At 35.7% G+C, this 23,921-nt stretch overlaps 1 protein-coding gene across 2 annotated transcripts in view; it reads left to right on the top strand.

Moving 5' to 3' along the window:
* The window catches only part of WDR70 (WD repeat domain 70), a 558,042-nt gene that overhangs the window by 93,237 nt on the left and 440,884 nt on the right, over positions 1–23,921 (top strand). For both annotated transcript variants that reach the window (XM_037799489.1, XM_037799490.1), the window contains exon 6: positions 13,811–13,870. In XM_037799489.1, coding sequence (XP_037655417.1) covers positions 13,811–13,870 — 60 coding nt within the window. The remainder of the gene's footprint in view (positions 1–13,810; positions 13,871–23,921) is intronic.

Here is a 23,921-nt window from a genome sequence, read left to right on the forward strand (position 1 = left end):
ATCAGATAAAGTTTTAATATCCAGAATATGTAAAGAGATCCTACAACTCAACAACAAAAAGACAAACAGCCCAATTAAAAAATGGGCAAAAGACATGGAAAGACACTTTCCAAAGCACACTCGGCAGGTAAACTTGCTTGCCTCCCCCCTAAGTGGGACATGACTCCCAGGGGTATAAATCTCCCTGGCAACATGGGACATGACTCCTGGGGACGAGTCTGGACCTGGTATTGTGAGATTGAGGAAACCTTCTTGAACAAAAGGGGGAAGAGAAATAAAAGAATGTAAAGTTTCAGTGGCTGAGAGTTTTCAAATGGAGTCGAGAGTTCATTCTGGAGCTTAATCTTATGCGTTATATAGATATCCCTTTTTAGTTTTTTGGGTGTTTAAATAGCTAGAAGGAAATAAATGAAACTGTTGAACTACAACCTAGTAACCTTTATTCTTGAAGACAAGTATATAACTATATAGCTTATACTGTGTGACTGCATGATTGTGAAAACCTTGTGACCCATATTTCCTTTATCTGGTATATGGACAGATGAGTAGAAAAAAGGGCACAAAAAGTAAATGAATAATGGGGTGAGAGGGAGTATGTGATGTTTGGGTGCTCTTTTTTACTTTTATTTTTATTCTTGGAGTAATGAAAATGTCCAAAAAATTGATTGTGGTGCTGAATGCACAACTATATGATGATACTGTGAACAATTGATTGTATACTTTGGATGATTGTATGGTATGAATAAAATTGCAAGCGAAAAAATAAAACCTATTATCTAGGCTTTTGAGCACTGTTAGAGGATGTATACTCATTCATTCATTCATACACATAGATGTATGTTCTGGACAGTGGTATGTAAGTGCAAGAGTCTAAGACAATTTCTGGGAAGTAAATTAATGGGAGGTGATACATACTCCTCTTTCATTTTTTTTCTTTTTTTGTTTCTTTTTTCCTGCTGTCTGGAAACAGACACAGCTATCGTGGATCATGACATAGGCTTGTTGAATTTATAAGGGCAACTATCTGGATCCTTGATGACTAGTCCTGATACCAGTTAGGACTTTATATTGGGTTTTCTGTCGCTCATAGCCAAACTTATTCTAACAGATTTTTGATGTTGCATTTTCAAAACTTTTAAAATTAACTTTATTGAGGTATAGTTTACATACAATAAAATGCACCACTTGGAGTGTACAGTTTAATAAGTTTTGATAGATGTGTATACCTGAGTAACCACCACTACAGTCATGATATAGGACATTTCCAAAAAGTTTGCAATCTTTCCACTTTTACTCCAGAAGCCCTGGGCAACCATTGGTTTGCTTTCTGTCACTATAGGCTAATTTAGGCTGTTCTAGAATTTCATGTAAATGGAAATAAGCTGTATATACTCTTTTGTGCCTGATTTCTTTCGCTTAAGGTGTTTGTGAGTCTCATCCATTTTATTTCATGTATCAGTACTTTGTTCCTTTTTGTTGCTGAGCCATAGTCTGCTTCTTTTGTGAGGTGTCTGTTCCAGTCTTTTTCTATTTTAAAAATTATTTTTTTTACTTGATTATGGAGTTCTTTATAAATTCTGAATATAAGTATTGCCTTAGGAGCATATATTGAGTATATCTTTTTCTAGTCTGAGTCTTTTTTTAAATTTTTCTTGTGGTGTTTATTGATAAACAGAAATTTTAAATTTTGATGCAATCCAGTTTGTCAAATATTTTCCCTTTTGGCAGGTGTTTTTTGTTTGCCATCTAAGAATTCTCTGCCTAGCGGTGCAAAGATTTTCTCCTTATAGATTGATAACTTTTAGTTTTTATGTTTATGATCTATTTCAAGTTAATTTTTGTGTATGTTTTATTTTTCCAAGTTGATATTCAGTTTTTCAAGTACCATTTGTTTACAAGATTTCCCTGTTTGAATTATCTTGGCACCTTTGTTGAAAATCAATTCATCATAAATATGAGGGTCTATTTCTGGTTTCTCTTTTTTTTCCATTGATATGTTTAGCCATTCTTATACCACTCTGTCTTGATTACTGTAGCTTTATAATAAATCTTGAAATCAGGTAGCGTAAATCCTCTGACTTTGTTTTCAAAATAGTTTTGGATAGTCTAAATCATTTACATTTACATATAAATTTTATAATCAGCCTGTAAATTTCTACAGAAATGCCTGCTGGAATTTTGATTGGGATTACATTGAATCTGTAGATCAGTATTGAGAAAATTGCCTTCCTAACAATAATTTTTCCAATCCACAAATATTATATATCTCTCCCTTTATTTTCTTCCTCTCTAATTTTTCTCAGTAATATTTTGTAGTATTAAGTAAAAAGGTCTGGCACATATTATGTAAATATATCCCTAAGTATTTAATATTTTTTGATATTGTTGTAAAAGGTATTGTTTTTAAATTTCATTTGTGAATTTTCTAATTATTCCTATCTAATATAGCCCTTAGAGGTAAATCTAATTCAAATACACTTTTATAAAACATCTTTTTTTCAGGATGTAAAGTTAAAGGAATGATTTGCTAAAATGAAAATAAAGTGGTTGTCTACCAATGAATTAGAAATGATGGCATAATTCAATGAATCATAAAGAGAAGACTGTTTTAGTCAGAAATTTGGATTTCTGAGTTGATGTTTTTAGAGGCAGAGCAGTTGATGAGTCCCAGGATCATACATGATCATACATGAGAGTACATGGCTAGCTGAAGAATGATAAAGAAAATACAAGATCAGGATATTAAATGGGGTGTCCAAATGGATTTAAAATTACTCTGTACTATTTTGCTTCTTACTATTGTAATTAATTAATACTTTGTGTATAGATTTTGAAAATTTTCTCACTGGATTGCATGCTCCTTGAAGGTAGGAACTTTCTGTCTTGATCGGAGTGACTTTGTTGCCTTTTACAGTGCTAGGCACAGTCAGTGCTGAATAAATGTTTATGAAATAATTAACTACAAGAATGATAGCAGGGCTGTTGGTAGAGGGAAATGGGAAACTATCTTTGTTTCTTCTCTTTTCATAATTCCAAATATAACTTGTTGACTTTAGCTATCCACATCTGAGTTCTTCTCTTAAATAACACCTTTTTTATTTTTCTATTCTCACTGTGGTATCAGTTCAGCTCCCATCTGGACAATTGCAAGAATATTTTAATAGGCCTCCCTGTCCTTAAACTGGTAATTTTGTAGTCCAGCCTCAACAGTACAGCCATGGTGAGTTTTTAAAAACTCAAATCTTATCAAATTATTCTCTGTGACTCACAGCTTAAATTCTAAATTCTTGGCATTGTATACAATCTGATTCCTAACTACCTCTTTGGTTTAATACTTTTTAAAACACAAACACACATGCTTGCACACACATATACACACACCACATACCCTTGTCCTTTCTCCTGCCTAGTAATTTAAACTCCAGCCAGGCAAAAATATTTGTAGTTCAGAAAATGTCAAGATTCATGTTATTCGCTTCAATTTACCCTGAACATTCTTTTTTCAGAAGGCATTTCAAACATCTCTTTTATGCAGCCTTTTCTTAGCATGCACCCTTCCCCAGCACAAGAGAATTGAACACGAAACCCTGTATCGACATCTGTCATAATGTGAAACATTTTAGTTTGCCTGTTTATCTGCCTGTTTTGCTTCACTGGACTGACAGTTCCTTGTGAGCAGTTTTCATTATCTTTAACTGTAGTACCTGGTAGATAGTATGTAGTTAAATACTTATAATAAATGTTTTTTAAGGGAATGGGTGAGTGAGTGAATGAATAAATGAATTAATATTGTCATTCTTATTGGATTTATCGAGTTACACAAGAATAGACTTTTAATTCTAGTTGCCTGTGGTCCTTCACTGCTAAGCTGTAACCCAACTAGTTTCTGAGAGAAAGTAGCACTAATTTTCAAACTTCTGGTTAGCAATTCCCACTGCCACTTTATGGCAGATCTTTTTTACTGTGTAAACTGTATTTTATGGTTTATTGTCCCATACGTATACAACTTTATTAACTCATGACTTTACCCCAGAAGGGTTGTTTCTAATTTGTAAATCTTTTGAAACCATTGTAAAGATGGAATTGCATGTTATTCCAGCTATGTGTCTAGTCACCATTGTTATTGGGGATAGACCAGATAGCCTGGGAAGTAATCCTTTAGTTGATATTTCAAACCAAACCAAAACAAAAATTGATGGTATCTTTTTTCCCCTTCCATTAAGACCATAGCTCTTGTTATGAATTTTGGCAATAAGTGATTTCATTGAAATCTTGTGGTCTTTTATGTCCCCTGGCAAGAAGATCTTGAAAATATTTTACTGTTGAAGCAAATTCACACAAAGCCATATTTCAAAAAGTCATCAGTAAAAGTTCTGGAAAAAGAACAGTCACCATCGAGTGGTATGTTACCAAAAGATAGATTGCTACTATTTTAGATTATTTAGCAGTGCCAATTGTATGGGCTTTTTATGAGTTATGCCCTACATGATTTCTAGTAAAACATTGATTTTAAATGTAAACAACATTTATTTAAACATTTAATTCACTCCTAAAATAAATATTAAGTTGCTCTGTGTTCTTGCACATTTTTTCTTTAAATGTCAGAAATTGTCTATATATAGACACATTCTGCATTGAATTAAACAAAATAATTTTTATCTCAGCTTTTTGGTGACAGTGTTTCTATTTGCTGAGTGATGAAAAAGTTACTAGCTATGAAATGAGACACAGACTGTAATAGACTTCTCTAAGTGAAACGTTTAACTGTTCTTCTCGTTCTTGCAAGAGTGTTTAGTAATTATACATGAATTTTCTTTTAACTTTTTATTTTGAAATACTTTTATATTCAAATTGTATTACAAAAATAATACAAACCCCATACAGTGAATGTTCACATAACCCTATCCCCCGAGATCCCCAGATCCACCAATTTTAACATTTTGCTACATTTGTCATATCATTCTAGCTATCTATCGCTCATTCTCTCAATTCATCTGTCTATGTATGTATCTCTATATGTCTATCAATCCATTTTCAGAACACTTTAGTATAGATTGTATACATCTATACTAACACTGCCATGTACATTTCCTAAAAACAAGGCTATTCACTTACGTATGCACCTTAAGTGCAGTTATCAAGTTCAAGAAATTTAACATTGATATAAAGCTTACTTTCTATATTCCATTTTTTTCGTATGTCCCAATAATGTCCTTTTGAACCTTCTTTCCTCCCTTGTTAGGTTCTGTCCAGGAGCGTATATTGCCTTTAACTATCATTGCCCCTTTAATTGCTCCTTTTTTCTTTCTTTTTTAATTGTGGAAACATATACAGCAAAAACTTGCCCATCTCAAGCACTCCCAAGCATCCATTCAGTGGGCTTAATACATTTATTATGTTGTAGCACCCTCACCACCTTCCACTTCCAAAACTTTCCCATCTCCCCAAATAGAAACCTTACACCCATTTTGAATTAATTCCCTGTTCTCACTGTCCCCCACCTCTACCAACCTGTACTCTAATTTCTGTCTCTATGAGTATGCATATTTTTTTAGTAGTTACCTGTGGGTCTAAATTTGTAACAGTCTTGTTTGCTTTGATACCTACTTTAGTAGTATACACAAATCATGTTCCTATATCTCTCTGTGACCCCACTTTTATGTAGTTCTTGTCACAAATTACATGTTTATACGTTCAGTCCAAAACCACTGATGTATCATTACATTTTATGCATTGTCTTTTAGATCCTGTAGGAAGTAAAAAGTGGAGTTACAAATATACAATAATACTGGCATTTATATTTACCCAGAGATCTTCATGCATATTTCAACCCGCCGAACTCTCTTGAGCATCTCTTGTAGAGCTGGTATAGTGATAACAAAGTCCTTCAGTTTTCGTTTATCTAGGAATGTCTTAATCTCCCCCCCGTTTTTTTTTTTTTATTATTTTGAAATAAATTCAAAATTACATGAATAGTTGCAAAAACAATACTAGCCCCATACACAGAATTCCATCATACCCTGACCCCCCTCCCCGGATAGCTCAATCCACCAACTTTAACATGCTGTCACATTGCTATTTCTTTCCCTCCCTCCCTCCCTATCTATCATCCATCATATATTTCTCTGTCTTCTGAACATATGAGAGTTAGCTGCACACATCCTTGAACATACACTATAATTCACGTATGTACTTTCCATGAACAAGAACATTCTTTTATGTAATTCCATTAAGCGCAGCTAAGAAGTATAAGAGATTCAACAATGATACAATGCTTGCATTCTTTATTTCCTTTTCCTTATGTCTCAACTGTGTCCCTTCAAGCCACCTGTCCTCCACCCTCCAATCCCATCCAAATTCATCCTTAGCATTCAATTGTCGTCTAGTTAGACTTTTTTTTTTTTTTCTTCAATTGTGGAAACATACATATAGCCTAAATCTTCTGATTCCACCCCCTCCCTAGCCTTACCATTAGTGGGATTAATCACATTTAGAATGATGTTATGCTCTTTCTCACCATCCATTACTAGAAATTTCCCTTCACCTCAAACAGCAACCCTACACTCCTTTCTTAACTCCCCATTGCCCCTTCCCGCATTTCTCTTAACCCAAACTCTACTTTTCTTCTCTATGGTTATATTCTCTGATAATTTCTTTGTGTTTACTGTGGGGCTGAAAATTAATCTCTTAAATCCATATCAATCTTGTTTTTCTTTGATACCACCTTCACTTCAATTGGGCACATAAACTATGTTCCTATACTCCTTCATTCCCCCACCTTTATATAGTTGTCTAAAATTACATATTTTACATTGAGTTCAAAACCACTGATTTGTCCTTAGAGTTTGTGTATTTTTTATCATGTAGGAAGTAAATAGTGGAGTTATAGTTCAAAAATTATTGACTTCTATTTGTATTCCATTGTGTTTGGAGAATGTTCTTTTGAGTATATTCAATTTTTTTTTTTTTTTTTTTTTTTTAATTTCTTGAGGTTTGTTTTATGTCCCAGCTTATGGTCCCTTCTGGAGAAAGATCTGTGATCACTAGAGAAAAATGAGTGTCCTGGTGATTTGGGATGTAAGGTACTATATATGCCTGTTAAAATTCTCTATATCTCTTTCTCCTTTATTTGTCTCTCTGTTGGTAGGGCTTCCTTTAGAATCTGAAGTAGGGCAGGTCTTTTATTGGCAAAGTCTCTCAGCATTTGTTTGTCTGTGAAAAATTTAAGCTTTCCCTCAAATTTGAAGGAGAGTTTTGCTGGATAAAGTATTCTTGGCTGGAAATTTTTTTCTCTCAGAATTTTAAATATATCATGCCACTGCCTTCTCACCTGCATGGTGGACGCTGAGTAGTCACTGCTTAGTCTTATATTGTTTCCTTTGTATGTGGTGAATTGCTTTTCTCTTGCTGCTTTCAGAACTTGCTCCTTCTCTTCAGTATTTGAGAGTCTGATCAGAATATGTCTTGGGGTGGGTTTATTTGGATTTATTCTATTTGGAGTTCGCTGGGCATTTATGCTTTGTGTATTTATATTGTGTAGAAGGTTTGGGAAGTTTTCCCCAACAATTTCTTTGAATACTCTTTCTAGACCTTTACCCTTCTCTTCCCCTTCTGGGACACCAATGAGTCTTAAGTTTGGACGTTTTATTTTATCTATTGTATCCCTGAGATCCACTGTGATTTTTTCAATTTTTTTCTCCATTCTTTCTTTTGTTCTTTCATTTTCTATTCTGTGGATTTCTAGGACATTGAGATATTGTTCAGCTTCCTCTAGTCTTGTATTGTGAATATCCAGAGTCTTTTTAATTTGGCCAACAGTTTCTTTTATTTCCATAAGATCTTCTATTTTTTTATTTACTCTTGCAATGTCTTCTTTATGCTCTTCTAGGGTCTTCTTTATGGCACTTATATCCTGGGCCATGGTCCTCTTGATGTCCTTTAAATCCTTTGCCATGTTTTCGTTCTTTGATTGTAGTTCTTTAATTAATTTTGCGAGGTACAGGTTTCTTCCGAAATCTTGATTTGTGTGTTTGGAGCTGGATTCTCCATATTGTCTGGTTTTATCTTAAGCATTAAGATTTTCTGTTGTTTTTGGGCTCTTGGCATTTGTTTTGTTTGATAGTGTTCTTTCAAGTTGTATCAAAAAAAAGGATATCGATCTAATTTTTCAGAGACACAGTTTGGTGACGTACACTTTCTCTTACTAACCAGCAGATGGCCTCTGTGAGTCTTTAATTTGTTAGAATTGCAGCTTGGTGACATACGCTTTCTATAACTAACCAGCAGATGGTGTCCGTGAGTTACTTATTCCCCTCAGGTCAGTTCTCCCCAACTTTGTGGTATGTGGGGATCTGATTCTTTTGGGGTCCAATTGGTGCACTTAATTTGGGTGTGTTGTCGGTGCTGTCTGCCCTCAATGAGGGGTGTGTGCCTGAGTGGTTAGGGAGGAAGGTCAGGTCTAACAATCAGATCTCCCAGGTGTTCCCTGAGATTTGAGGCTGTTCTCTGACGCTGACACAAAAGTCCTTGGTATTGGTGTAGGTTCCCTGGGATTTCCAAGCAGATCGCCCCTCCCTGCTGTGCTTTTCCAGGACCTGTGTTGAGGAGTGGCGGGCTGTGCCATGTCACAAGTGAGCGCTGGCCTCCAGGGAAGCCCTGGGCCACCGGGCTGTGTAGGGACATTCCCAGCCCGCTTCAAAGATGGTTGAATGGGACGCGTTACCTTCCCCCTTTCTGCACAGCTCCGCTCTCCCAGCTCCGGGACAATCAGCTGTGGGTGTATTCAAGGCCACTGTCCACGGCCGATATTGTGTCGTGCGAGCAATGCTGCGGGAAAGACTCCCTGTCAGGCTGGGTTTCTTGTCTCAGGTCTGTGCTGTGTGTTCAGCTGGGCAGGAGTAGCCCCGCCCGCTGGGGAGACAGCTGGGAGGCTGGGCCTCCTGGCTCGGCTCTGTGCCGTGTGCTTGGCCCCGGGCAGGAGCAGCCCCGCCCACTGGAGCGACGGCTGTGAGGCTGGGCCTCTCGGCTCAGCTCTGCGCTGTGTGTTCGGCCTGGGCAGGAATAGCCCCGCCCACTGGGGAGACTGTTGCAAGTTGTGTGTCTCCCCTTTGTTTTCCTGGACCTGAGACAATCAGCAGTGGGTGTGGGAAGGGGTATCCTCCACCTCAGACACCGAGACACTAGTCCAGACTGCTCCCGTCTTATCTGCAGCTGTTCTCGGGCTGCTTTTATTTTTTTAAAAAGTCCAATCCACCGTTTCCCCCCAACACAGCGTGGCCGAGGGATTCAGCCTACTCACTCACTTGTTTCAGAATGCAGACTCCTGGTTTCACCAAACGCACGTTCCCTGTGGCTTTAGCAGAACTTGTCCAGCTGATGCTACTTTGGAAGTGGTGTTCTGGGTCCTTTCTGGTTTTTTATCTAGTGTTTTCCACGGAGGTGTTTTTTCCTCTGTCTCACCTAGTTTCCATCTTAGGTTCCTCTTCCCCCCCATTTTTGAAAGACACTTTTGCTGGATATAGAGTTCTTGTTTGGCAATTTTTTTTTCTTTCAGCAGTTTAAATGTGTCATCCCATTGCTTGCTTTCTTCCATGGTTTTCAATGAGAAATTGGCACTGAATTTTATTGAGGTGCCTTTGTTTGTGATATGTTGCTTCTTTCTTATGGCTTTTGGAATTCTCTCTTTGTCTTTGGCATTGGATAGTTTGATTAGAATATGCTGTTTTTTGGGTTTATTTGGGTTTATCCTGTTTGGTTTATCATTGAGCAACTTGGATGTGTATATTCATGCCTTTCTGCCCCTTTCTTTCTTTCTTCTCCTTCTAAGATTTCCCAGGGCATATATTGGTATGTTTGATGGTGACCCACAGGATCCTCTGTCTCTGTTCACTTTTCTTCATTCTTTTTTCTTTCGTGTTACTGTGTTCTTCCTTTCTGTTTGGTTTCTTTTCATAATTTCCATCTCTCTATTGATGTTCTCTTTGTATATAACTCTTGTTTTCCTTATTTTCTTTAGTTCTTTGTCCAGGTTTTCCTTTAATTCTTTGAACATATTTAGGATTTTTTTTTTTTTTTTTGGCTTTTATAAAGGGGGTTTATTTGGTTACACAGTTATAGTCTTAAGGCCACAAAGTGTCCAGGTAACACATCAGTAATCAGGTACCTTCACTGGAGGATGGCCAATGGTGTCCAGAAAATCTCTGTTAGCTGGGAAGGCATGTGGCTGGCGTCTGCTCCAAGGTTCTGGGTTTGAAATGGCTTTTTCCCAGGATGTTCCTCTCTAGGCTGCAGTTCCTCAAAAATGCCACTCTCAGTTGCTCTTAAGGCATTTGTCCTTTCTTAGCTTCTCCAGAGCAAAAGTCTGTTTTCAACGGCCATCTTCAAACTTTCTCTCATCTGCAGCTACTCTCTTAGCTTCTGTGCATTCTTCAAAGTGTTCATCTTAGCTGTAGCTCCCCTTCAGAATGTCACTCTCAGCTGCACTCTAGGATTTGTTTTGAAAGTCCTTGTCTAGAATGTACCATCTCTGGTCCTCCTCAGTGGTTGTTTCTAATGTTTCAATTTCCTGTTTTGCCTGGCAATCACTTCTTATTTCTTTGTATGTTTTCTATTGTTTTGTTGAAACCTGGATTTTTTGATATTTTAATGTGTTATCCATCCTGGGAATTTAGACTCTGAGGCATCTGTTCCTTAAGCTTGTGTCCAACTAGTATTATGACAGAACTTTCCTTGAATGCCAGGAGCTAACAAAGACAGAATGAGAAGAAGAAAAAAAAGAAAACACTTTTCCCAGTCTTTGCAGATTGACTTGTGCATGTGCTTTCCTTCAGGTCTTATCCATACATTGATTTTAGAGAATAGCTCCAGGCTATAGCATTAGGGATCTTCCTGATCCTTTCTGTGCATCATGTTTTTGTCTTAGACATGCAGGTGAGGCCCTAGGAATTCCTCTTTTATATAGATACAGATATCTTCTATTCTGTAGAAAACAGTTCCTCACACCATATCCTCACATTGCAGTATATGGCCTGTTGCTAGCAGTCCTTGCCCAAGGCAGAATGACTGGACTACTTTCCAACAGCATTCTGTAGGAGAGTCCATGAACCGCCTTTTCCATGCAGGGCAGGTTCTGGAATGATGAGTCCCTCAGGCCACCATTAGACAAATTGGGCCAGACAGACATGCGCCCAATACATGCCCAAGGGTTACTCTGCTCCCTTGGGACTGGGACCAGGGATTGCAGTCGGAGTGCAGGTTGGCCCCATGCTTAGCTGGTGAGGGTTGGGGGTGGGTCCAGCTAGGGCACTAGGAGACACTACTGCTTTTAAGTAGACTTATTCTTGATTAGACCTTTGCTCTGTTAATGCAGTCTGAAGCTTTATTTATTTTCTGGAGCTTTGAGAAAGATGTGTCTGCCAGTTCTTGTGGTTGTTCAAAGCTTCTGTGGGGGACAGAGTTCAGAAACATGTCACTCTGCTATCTTGATCAAAGCTTGAACTATGTGTGAGTTTTTATTCCTTACAAATATTTTCAACTGCAAAGAGAGCAGTGGCTTACATAATTTCACATAAAGGTAGTCCAGAATTCATTTTTTAACTTTTAAAGTTATTTTTGATGTGTGTTAGAATATTGATATCTTTAAATATGTATGTGCAGCATTTTCCACAACATAGTATACCTTACAGAAGTATCTTGTACTTGAAATAAACTGAAAACTCACTAGTTTTTTCTTTATTCCTGTTCAAGCCTTCTTTTCTCCTAATCTACTTTTTCCACTTATCTGTGATAGTAATGGACTGCAGTAATCTCTCAGATGCAAACAGTCTAAAACAAAACTGCCCTTTTTTCTCTATCCTTGCAACTTTATATCTGCTTTTAGTCTGGGAGATAATCACTTGGTCTTAAAAGGTTTTCAGTTTTTTGGAAGTCATCAATTATCCCTTGCCCAAGGCAGTCCTCATTCACCAGACTGACCTGATGGATAGCACCTGCTCTTATTGATGGATCTAGCTCTCAATCTAAAGTTTGAGGATAAATTAAAAATTGCAATTTAATATGATCAACAAGATAGACATTGGGCCATTTATTCATTCCCAAACTTGTTTTGTGTGCCTGCCACTCACCATTATTTGGACTGTGGAATCAGAGATGATAGACATATACCCAGTCCTTGAGAAGTATACATTTTGCTGTTTGGTTAAGGGGTGATAGGGAGGGTAACAGGTCAAAATTACAGTGCAGTGTGATAAATTCTGTGGTGATAAGTTCATAGCAGGGGAGAGATTGAAGATACTGTAGGAAGAACTGGTGACTATTGATTCGTTAAGTATCCTGAAGACTAAGGGGAAATGGGGACCAATGTCTCTTGGAATACATATATTTAATTAAGCAGATTGTAAGATGATCCAACATGAAATTGTAATGGGTGGAGATTTTTAATATGATTACCCTGCTCTTGGATAATGGAGACTTGACTACATAATGGAACCTCTTATTCAAATGATCACTGTGAACCCTTTTGTCTGCTTTTTGCATTCCTTTTCTCTATCCCTCCATTATTATATCCATAACCCTGTCTGTCATAGCATATATTGTATTGAGTTAGACCACATGCCCCTTGGAAGGAGGATGAGCAGAGACTATGTCTGATGCTACCTAGCATTTGGTACAATCTCACTTGAATAAATGCTTATTGAATCAATGAATCAGGGAATGACTCTGAGTTACTTATGAACAACAGATTTTTTTTTAACCTTTTAAGGGTTAAAAAAGTGTTAAAATATGTAGATTTTGGTCTCTGTTGTAAATTAAGTACATAACACTTTTAGGTGTACCCCAATTTAAACAAAAAAAGGCCTCCTAATATTTTAGATCCTGCAAGGACCTTTTTAGTTATTTTTAAGGAAATCTATAATGACTATTTTACACAGAGCTTACAATACTTTACAAAATATAATTTTTGATATTAAAGTGTGATAAACAGTATTCCAATTTATCCGTTTCCTTCATTTAATGATTAACTGAAATTTGAGAGATTCTTCTCTGAGGCTCAGTAGGAAAGAAAAATAAAGGATTGTATTTTAGTAATATGTAACCAAATTTTGATGTAAATTATGGTTCTCTTTTCCTGTGTATTAGCAGAACAGTGTTTTAAAAACATTATTTGTTTAAAGTTTATCAGCAGTCTTAATTGTTAGGGTGTTTTTAAATGCCAGTTTCAAGTAATAATAATGATTTAGTCTTTTTTTTTCCTGTGTTTGTTATATTCTCTTTGATTATTTATAATATAGAATTTTTAAAATTACCGAGAATAAGTTCTGTGGCTTGTTCACCTTAAACATCAAAGCACAATTAGTCATTTTAAAAAATATGGAGAATCTTTTAACTTTATTCCTTTTTTATACAGGTTTTTGATACTCCCTCTCAATTTTATGTGATTCGGAGGAACAACAAATTCCTAATTTTTCATTATGAATTATATTATTATTAACTATTGATTTTTTAATCTTTGGATTAGATTAAAATTTTAATTTAGGTTAAGAATTGGAAATTTCATGTAATGAGGAGCATTTATTAAGTTTATATTTTAGGAGATGTGAAATAAATTAATCAGATTTTCAAAGCGACCAATTGTAGTCTGTCTAGAAGTGCAGAAATAACAAAATACGTTTATACTATTTTTTTTTAAGGTTTATGTGAAAAAGCCAGTGATACAATTTTTTTAAAATTGTATTACTTGTCAATGTGGTATGTAGTTACTTCTCAAATAAACTATTTTATTTACTGATGTTACTGAATTTTCTTACTCCAGAATCCTGTCCACAAGATTCCTGACTCTCATGAGATAACACTGAAGCATGGCACTAAAACAGTAAGTTTTTAAACTTTGGTTATTTTCTCCAAATAACGGAGCATTTGTGGAAAACTGAACTAATAAGCCACGTTTGTTTTAAGGCTAATTATAAAATTAACTGATGTCATAAAAGCTGTAGATAATTAAAGTAATAGAAATAGAAAAATTACTTTTTTTTGTCTAGTCCAAATAGCCACTGCCTTTCATTTAAAATAGGAACACTTATTATTGTCATTGCTATTGTTGGCTTTAAAACCTCTTTTTCTTTGACTTAGGAACATTATAAATGGAAGAAAGATTTGAAACTCAAATACAGTTTTGTTTTTGTGCTGTGGGAAAATTTCTTCCCACCTTTAGCTTTCTTTCTACATCAATAAAAGGCCTTAGTTTGTTCATTTTTCAGATGAATGTTGAGATAAGAAGTAAACATTAAATAGTCACTATTGCTCTAAGATTATTAAAAACTTACATTTATAGATAATATTCTTCCATAGTGTTATTAACTTATGTTATTTAAAGGTGAATAATATAAATTTTTTGACATATGAGATGTTTGTATTTTATTGAAAAACTATTAAAATGCTATTGAATGAATGAAAAGAGCATATGAATAATTGAAAGAATGAACTTGTCTTCCTTTCTCTTTTTACTGTAACTCCCCTTTTTTAGATTAGTTAATAAGGGTAAGATAATTTTAGTGGGACATCAGTTAACAAAAGTTGAATTTCTGTCTCATGAAGAATGCTGTTTTCCATATTTGTAGGCCATAGAGTATGCAAATTTTCCAGAAAAGGGACTGTAGAATTTATTTAGATTTTCCCGGCTTTAAAAATGGTTGGGTACAGTTTTATTTGGGCAAAATATGACTTATATAAAGTTAATATAAGTAATTAGTTGCTAGAACCTAGGTTTCATGGTTCTAAAGCAGTGTTTTTCCTACCAGACCACACTCTTTTCTGTACATTTTATAAAACAGACAATAATTAAAAAAAAAACTTTTCCCACTAAGTGGAATCTTATAGTCTTGTAACAAAATTAGTATCTTGTAATTCTAGCCATTTGTGGAATCTCTTGCTTAATTTCTAATTATGAAATATTTTGAGATTGGATTAAGAGTTTCATCTTATTCAGTTCACTCAAAAATTACTCAAAGTGACAGAAAAATTTGGAAGAATTCACAACAGTGCTGAGAAACAAAAAAGAATGTGCTTAGGGAATCAAAAGTTAGCAAGCATTTCTAAAAGATCTGAGGTGATTAGAATTGTATTGAAAGAGGAGTCCATAGCTTAAAAGCCAAATAGAAGACTGTTGTAAAAGATGGGAGGGGACTCGGGGTATCCAACCTTGGAGACAGTGGATGTAAGCTTCACAGGGGCCATGGGAATGCATTGGCTCTTCCCACCATGAGTTATGTCCTGCGGTTGCAAGAAACCAAGAAGTTTTGAATGTTGGCCCAGAAGCCCCCATTTTCCAAAAGACTGGGGTGTGTTAACTTTCCCTCATAGTCACTAAAGAAGGTAGTTTGCAGAAACAAATGTGGAGCTTACACACTTGGTGAAAAAAGAATCTTAAAGATAAGAACAAGGATAATAATCAGTTCACAACAGAGGAGAATGAAATTTCAACATTTTGAAGGAGAGGATACAAATACAAGAAGAAGAAGAATCAACATAGAAGGATGACAAGTTAATAAAACTTGGCAGCAGAGTTCTCAGGCAGCCAGAAGGCGGATTCTGGTCCACAAAGCCTTGTGTGGTTTTCACAGTGTTGATTTTCTTAGTGTTTTTGTACAAGTAAAAAGTATAAGAAAATTATGTTCACAACTTCATAGTAGGTGCATCCATCTTATACGGTGAAGAGAAAGTAAATCCATAACAAATGATGATACATTTGCTTACATCAAAATTAAAATCTCTCTCAAAACTAAGATATGAGACAAATAACAGACTAGGAGGAAATATTTACAACATATAATTCCAGATTAATATGCTGACTATTTAAAGAACTCTTACAAATCAATAAGAAAAGGCACATAACCAACAGAAAAAAATCAAATAATATGAATAGGGAATTTTTGGAAAAACACATAAAATTTGCCAATAAACTTAATATGTTTATCCCTGCTAGTCATCAGGGAAATATGATTTAAAATAACAAGATAACAGATTTTTCCCATTAAATTAGAATTTAAAAATTAATAATATCAAAAGTGCCCAAATGGATGATTTCATACCCTGTTGATGGAGTATAACTAATAATTGGTAGTCTTTTTGGAGGGCGTTTTGGAAATATCTATTAAAAATTATAATGCACATTCCTTTCAACCCAGTCATTATAGTTCCCAGAAGTACCCAAAATATGCACATATATAGGGAGGGGCATGTATGTGTTTATTTCAACATTATACTTACAGTAAAAATTAGAAATCCAGTTGACTAAATAAGTTTTATTAACTTGCCATCCTTCTATGTTGATTCTTCTTCTTCTTGTATTTGTATCCTCTCCTTCAAAATGTTGAAATTTCATTTTCCTCTGTTGTGAACTGATTATTATCCTTGTTCTTATCTTTAAGATTCTTTTTTCACCAAGTGTGTAAATAAACTACAGGGTAAATAAACTACAGAATTGTGAAATATTATGGAATACCCTGCAATGATTGAAAAGAATAAAGTTTATGTCATATCTATATAATATATCAAAAAAGCAAATTATGTAATAATACTTAAACAATTTTTTTAAAAGATAGAAAAAAACTACATGTTATTACATGTTTAAATATGTAAAATCAGATTTTAAAAGCATTCTAGAAGGATATAAACCAAACTGATAATACTGGTTATGTCTGGGGATAGGAGTAGGAGTATATTTGGTGATGAAGGTGACTTTAGGCTTTCATTTTATCTATTGTTAGAACTTGTTACAATGAGAATGTGTTCATGTATGTATGAGATTATAAAGTATAACAAACAAAAAGAAAACAGTTGATCACATTATCAGTTTAGTGTATTCCTGTGAGAAAGATGTTGGGAGTTAGAGGAAATAATGGATTCAATGATCATATAAGTCATAATAGAAGTTGAAGTTATTTATGGGTAAAGTGTGAATTTATTTTGAGGCTATTCCTTTCTTGTTTTTATATATGAAATCAAGAACTGATATAAAATACGTCTTTGTACTTTCCATATGTGTTGGTTCCTCTTGTATTTAGAGGAGGCCTAAAGGTTGCTAATCCTATTCAAATGTGTTAGGACAATATTCTTCACTCTGTCAATTTCACCAAAAATCAACTCATTTGAATTTAAAGACTAAATATGTGTTATGTAATGTATTAGGGAAGGGAGAATTATAGAATCAAATGATGTTAGGGTAACCCTAATATCCAAAGATTAGAAATAAATTGCCTTTTTGTTTGACTTTTGGGTTTATAAGTTAGCATATTCTCTTCTGGAAACTCAATTTAAATCAGAAAATTTATTGGATCAGGGACTTATAGAAAATTCAAGAGAATGATTTTCTAATAACATTTCATTCTGGCCGTATCAAAGCTTGTAATGAAAATACAGTTTTTAATAAAAATATTTGTTATAATATAATGGCTTTATTATTTTAAGTGAAATGACAAATAACTATTTAAAACTATTTAATATCTGGTATGGTGAATGGTGATAACTATAACTCACATAAACAAAAGTTCTTTGGAGTCCTCAATTGACTTTTTAAGAGTGTAAAGGGTCCTGCAACCAAAATATTTGAGAACTACTGCCTTAAAATTTTTTTTTCATCTAATTCTTATGAGATTATCTGTTTTTTTTTTATTAAATCAGACTTTTGATCTTTTTATTTTGAAACTGTGATAGAATTCTACTAATTTTCATGTTTCTAAGTAAATACAGAAGGGACTTACAAACTGAAGCTTTCCTGCCATTTAGTTTAGAGATTTTACAAATTGAGGGATAATTCATGGATTTCTCATGTTCGATTTAAATATTTCTTTTAAATCAAACTTTATCTTAAAAACATAATTTAAAAAATAATCTATGCTGGTTTGTATACATTATGTCCCCCAGAAAAAGCCATATTCTTTGGTGCATTCTTATGGGGGTAGACATATTGGTGTGGTTTGGGTTGAAACCTGTTGGTTCAGTGTCCATGGAGATGTGACCCACTCAGCTGTGGGAGATGACTCTGATTGGATGGTTTCCTTGGAGGCGTGGCCCCGCCTGTTCAGCTTGGGCTTTGTTTGGTTTGCTGGAGCACTATATAAGCTCAGACAGGAGGAGCTCATAGTGAGCTGGAGCTGATGTAGACATCTTGGAGAATGCCATTTTGAAACGCAACCTGGGAGCAAGCAGATGCCAGCCACGTGCTTCTCAGCTAACAGAGGTTTTCCGGACACCATTGGCCATCCTCCCGTGAAGGTACCTGATTGTTGATGCGTTACCTTGGACACTTTATGGACTTAAGACTATAACTGTGTAACCAAATAAACCCCCTTTTATAAAAGCCAATCCATTTCTGGTGTTTTGCATTCTGCCAGCATTAGCAAACTAGAACATACTCTAACTTATTTTATACATTGAAAATCAACTAGAGCTTCTAATTGTATTGTTAGGTTAACTAATTTTTTCTTGCAGTCCAGTCTTTGTCATGTATTAATTTCAACTTCTTATAAATATATCAGTAATTAGGAAGGTGATTCTTCTTTCTGGTCTTTTTTTTTTTTTTTTTAAATCTTTTATGGTAAAAATAAACATTCACAAAACTATAGACAATAATGAAAAGAACCCCCACATATTCACCTCTTGAGTTTTAACAATTATCTACATAGGACAATCTTATTTCATATATACTTTACATTTCTAGTCCTCCCCTCTCCCCATCCTATGGGATCATTTAAAAGCAAATTCCAGACATCATAATATTTCATCTGTAAATATTTCAGTATGAATCTCTAGGAGATGAGATGCCTTTTCTCATGCGTTCTTGCTCTCTTTCACATCATCAGAACATCATTACAGCTAAGATTTTTCAATAATTATTTAATATCATGTACTATCCTGTTACTGTTCAAATTTTTCCTATTTTCCCAAACATATTTTCATCATTAGTTTGTTCAAATCAGTATCTAAACAATGTCTGACTCCCTCTTAAGAGAGTCACAATTGTATTTGTTTATGTATGTTAATCTATAATGTTGTTTTCTCTTTTTTCTTCCTTGCTATTGAAAAATAAATCCATTTGGTGAATATACTTATTATGGCATGATAGTCAGCTGAAAAGTTCTAAGTGAATATGATAACATAGTTAGATTTTATAGACTTTTATAATCTATCACATGAAATGGGAACAGTTGTCAGTAGTGATTCAATTTATTTTTAGTACATTCTTTTATTAAAATGGTATCTTGAACACTGAGATATGTGATTTTAGTCTGCTCACAGTTACTCTAATACATATGGTCAAAGCAGCAATTACATCAGTTCATTACAGAAAGCGCTCATACACCAAGTACCACTTTGGTAAATTATAAAACAAAAAGTACGCAAGAGCACTTCAGTACAAATTAATTTGTGATACAACAATCTGCTCAGTTCTGTTCCAGAATCCAATGGCCCATGAGTCAGTTTTAAAGGTGGAGGAAGTCCATGGTTTCACCAGCCCAGAACACTCAGTCTCGCCATCAGTGGACCATTTAAAACATCCAGTAACCAGTGGAGGACACCAAAGAGTCAATCAGTCTCAAGTGATTTAATTTTGAAAGACTACTTTTCTCCTTTTCGTATTCTCAATTAGTTTAATTGAACAGTGTGATAAGATTGGAGAGTCAGCCTTAAGAAAAAAGCAAAAACAAACTCTTATTGTTTAAAAATACTTGTGCGCATCAGCATTTTCTCAATATTATAGACCAATAACGTCAAGAACTATATTGAGTGTTAGGTTTATATGAAAATGCTGCTGTTATCTAATGCTCCAATTTTAAATTTGTATGGTTATCAAGATAGTCTCACTGTTCTTATTAATTAAGTTTGTAATAACTATAGATAGGCAGCCCTGATTTACACAGTACCCTGTTAACAGAAACCCTGTATATTGGAACTATGTCCTAACATTGCCTGGTTCCGATATGCATGAATTTCAGTTAACATGGTACAGTGCAAAGAGAATTTTTGACTATATTAAAAATAAACTTATGAAATATATTGTTACTAATGGCAAAAATCAATTGACCAAAAATATAAGGTTTTATTTTTAGACTCGTTATTTTACTGCATTCATCTATATATGTCTATGCTTATACCAGTACCACACTGTCATTATTACTGAAGCTTTGTAACCGAGAACTTAGGATTTAAGGGTTGATTATGATTACTGAATCATTATACAGATATTCCTCTTTACTTTCTGGTATATTAGAGTAGACAGAAGGAAATACCTGAAATCTCTGAACTGTAATCCCGCTGCCTTGATCTCTGGTAATGATTGTGTGTTTATCTTGTGCCCTTATGATTGTAAAAACCTTGTGACTAACCTCGACTTGTACCCATTTAACCAGTTTTTCAATGATCACTAAAGACAGCCCCTAATGTTTATTGTTGAAGGGTTTTGGGTCAGCCCAGAACTAACCCACCCCAAGTCCAAAGTTATCTTGATAACCAAAGCTGGATCTAAACAAAATGGGCCCACCTGACATGCACAGTAGCTTAAACTTTAATCTACAAGTCACCTATACCTCATTATAATAATACTAAAAATCATTCCCATCATCATATTAAGGCTGCTATTTTCTTACATATATTCTGTGACTAAGCATGTAATCAATCTGCTCATGCCTAATAATTAAATCACCTCTAATTACATCATCTGGGGCCATTATGCTCATTATTCTAAATCCTGCTTATCTGTTTTTGTTTTTTTTTTTTTTTACTAGAAAAATATCTATTTAATACCAAAGAAGACGGTAATGGAGAAATAGAGAGACAAAGACAGACACCAGACACATAGAAAACAAATAGCAAAATGGCAGACATAAATCACACCTTATCAGTAACTACATTAAATGTAAATAAATTAAACACATATATCAAGTGGCAGAGATTGGCAGAATGGATTAAAAATAAAAACAAAAACATGATCCAACTATATACTCTCCACAAGGTTTGCCCTAGATTCAAAGATTCAACAAAGCCAAAATGAAAGGATGGAAAAAACACACCAGGCAAAGAGCAACCAAAGGAGACCTAGAGTGGTTATACTGATATTGGACAAAACAGACTTTAAGATAAAAATTGTTACTAGAGACAAGGAAGGACATTTCAAAATGACAAAAGGGTCAATCATCAAACTTTCAGCATGCACCAGAATCCCTTAGAGGGTGTGCAGACAGGTTGCTGGGTCTGCCAGAGTTTTTTGATTTGATAAGTTGGGGTGCCACCTAAGAATCTGCATTTCTAATTAGTTCCCAGGGGATGTTTGCTGCTGGTGTAGGTGCCATACCTTACCACTGTCCCATGGGGAAGGTGGCTTTTGAAGACTGAGTGTGGAACAGGAGAATAAGGAGCTGTTTTGGCCAGGGGCCACCTACCTTACCCCCCCACAGACAGAAACAGCCACATTCAGTACATGACAGGGCCATCTGGTCGCCCTTCTCCTCTACACATCCACACCAATCAGGAGGCTGGCAAAACAATATCACAGTCTCACCTCCATCAAGCGCTTGCTGGTTACGCTCAGGAATTACATCAAAGCCTCAATGTGGTTCTTTTTTCATTCCCACTTTACAGAAGGGGAAATGGAGGTTGAGAAAGAGTCAGGAACTTGCCCAGGGTGACTCTGCCAGTGGGAAATGGAGCTGGGATTTGAACCCGGGTGATCTGGCTTCAGGGCCCTCCCTCTAAGACCCACCATGGAGATATGGTCCAAGACACATGAAACTTATGATCCAGGTAAAGAGACAAGTACTCACACCAGTGGTAGAGCAGAGAAAGCATGTGTTCCTGGAATTGGCTAAGCAGGACAAGGAACTTTCTCTTCTCTCTTCCTAACCTCCAGCCAAGTTCCAATCTGAATTCAAAACTTACTAACCATGTGTGGGCAGCAGAACAATGGCTTCCAAAGTCCTCCTTTCCGTAATCCCCATGACCTGTGAACATCTTACTTGACATGGAAAAGGTGCTTGCTTGCAGGTGTGGTTATGTTAAGGACCTAGAAATGGAAAGAGTATCCTGAATTATCGGGGATTATCCTGGATTACCCTGGTGGGTTTGGTGGCATCGTGAGGGGCCTTGTGAGGTAAAGAGCAAGGCAGGAGGTTCAGAGGAGACGTGATGATGGAATGACGTGACTGCTGGCTTTGAAGATGGAAGAGGGGGCCACAAGCCAAGGAATGCAGGCAACTACTGGAAGTTGGAGGAGACAAGAAAGGGAGCCACCTCTAGAGCCTCAGGGGGTAATGCAGGCTTGCCAGCACCTCGATTTTAGCCCAGGGAGACTTCTGACCTCCAGAGCTAAGATGGAGACGCTCCTGGTCACAGAAGATAGCTGGAGACTTCGCCCTCTCTCTAGATGGCCACATCTTCTCTCCAAATTCTGACCTGTTGGACCAGCTGCCTCTATCCTCTGCATTACTGAGGCTCAGGTTGAATCTGGGAGGCCTGGCCAAGCCTTTCGGGATGACCAAGCTGCTGGAGAAGCCCCCCAGGTCAACAGCACAGGAAGTTTCCCAGGTAAGAATCTACTCAGTGCAGAACCAGCCTCACCAGTGGTACCAAGGAGGCTGCAGAAGTCTCCTGACCGAGAGGGGAAGGTTGCAGAATGACAGTGACCATTCTGGAACAAGGAATTCTGGTCCAGGAGCTTTGCAATCTCAAATTTGCTTTCTGGTTTTTATGTTTTTCTTCCCCCATGTGCCAGGAAGCTGCTTCATTTGGGGGAGAAAATGCAACCTCTATTGCTAATGTGTGCTTTCCTTTGCTCATTTAAAGCTCATTTACAGCTATTACACTCATTACCCCAAGTCCTGCTCATCTTTTGATACTATAAAACTACTTGAATTACTGCAGTTTGGGAGACAGTTTTTAGGCCAATAGACTATCTGCTGTCCTGCTTTGTGCCTAGCAGTAAAACTCTTCGTTTTTTTGAAACGCCAGTGTCTGAGGAATTGGTCATGTGAGTGCATTGGGCAAAAAATCCACCGCCTTTGTCCGGTAACAGCTTTGTAGTAAGCTTTGAAATTGCAAGGTGAAAGACCTCCAACTTTTTTCTTCATTTCCAAGATTTTTTTTAGCTTTTCTGGATCCTTTGCATTTCTATATGCTTTTCTGGATATCTTTTTCAATTTCTTCAAAATGGCCAGTTGTGCTTTTGATAGGAATTGTTTGAATCTGTAGGTCAATTTGTGGATTATTATATCTTAATGGTATTAAATTTTATTATCCATGGACATAGAATGTCTTTCCATTTATTTAGATCTTCTTTAGTTTTTTAACAATGTTTTGTAATTTTCAGTGTAGAAGTCTTTTTTATCAAGTTTATTCCTGAGTTAAATTCTTTTTGATGTTATTGTTAATGGAATTTTCTTAATTTCATATTTTGATTGTTCATTGGTAGTGTTCAGAAACAAAACTGATGTTTTTATATTGATCTTATTTCTTAAAAACATTGTGAACACATTTATTGGTTCTAATAGGTTTTTAGTGGATTCCTTGGGATTTTTTTATATACAAGATCATTCTTGTGAATCCAGATAATTTTGCTTCTTCCTTTTCTTTTTCTTGAACTGGCTGGGACCTGAAATACAGTGTTGAATAGAAATGGCAAGTATGTACATCCTTGTCTTGTTCCTGATATTAGGGGAAATGCATTCATTTCTTCATCAAGTATGATGTTAGTTTTAAGTTTTTCATGGATGCTCTTTATCAGATTGAGGAAGTTTCCTTCTATTCCTTGTTTGTTATTGTTTTTTTTTAAATTAAATTCAGTTTTATTGAAATATATTCACATACCATAGAATCATCCATGGTGTACAATCAGCTGTTCACGGTACCATCATATAGTTATGCATTCATTACCC

This window comes from Choloepus didactylus, chromosome 11 (genome assembly GCF_015220235.1).
Source record: "Choloepus didactylus isolate mChoDid1 chromosome 11, mChoDid1.pri, whole genome shotgun sequence".
Taxonomy (NCBI): domain Eukaryota; kingdom Metazoa; phylum Chordata; class Mammalia; order Pilosa; family Megalonychidae; genus Choloepus; species Choloepus didactylus.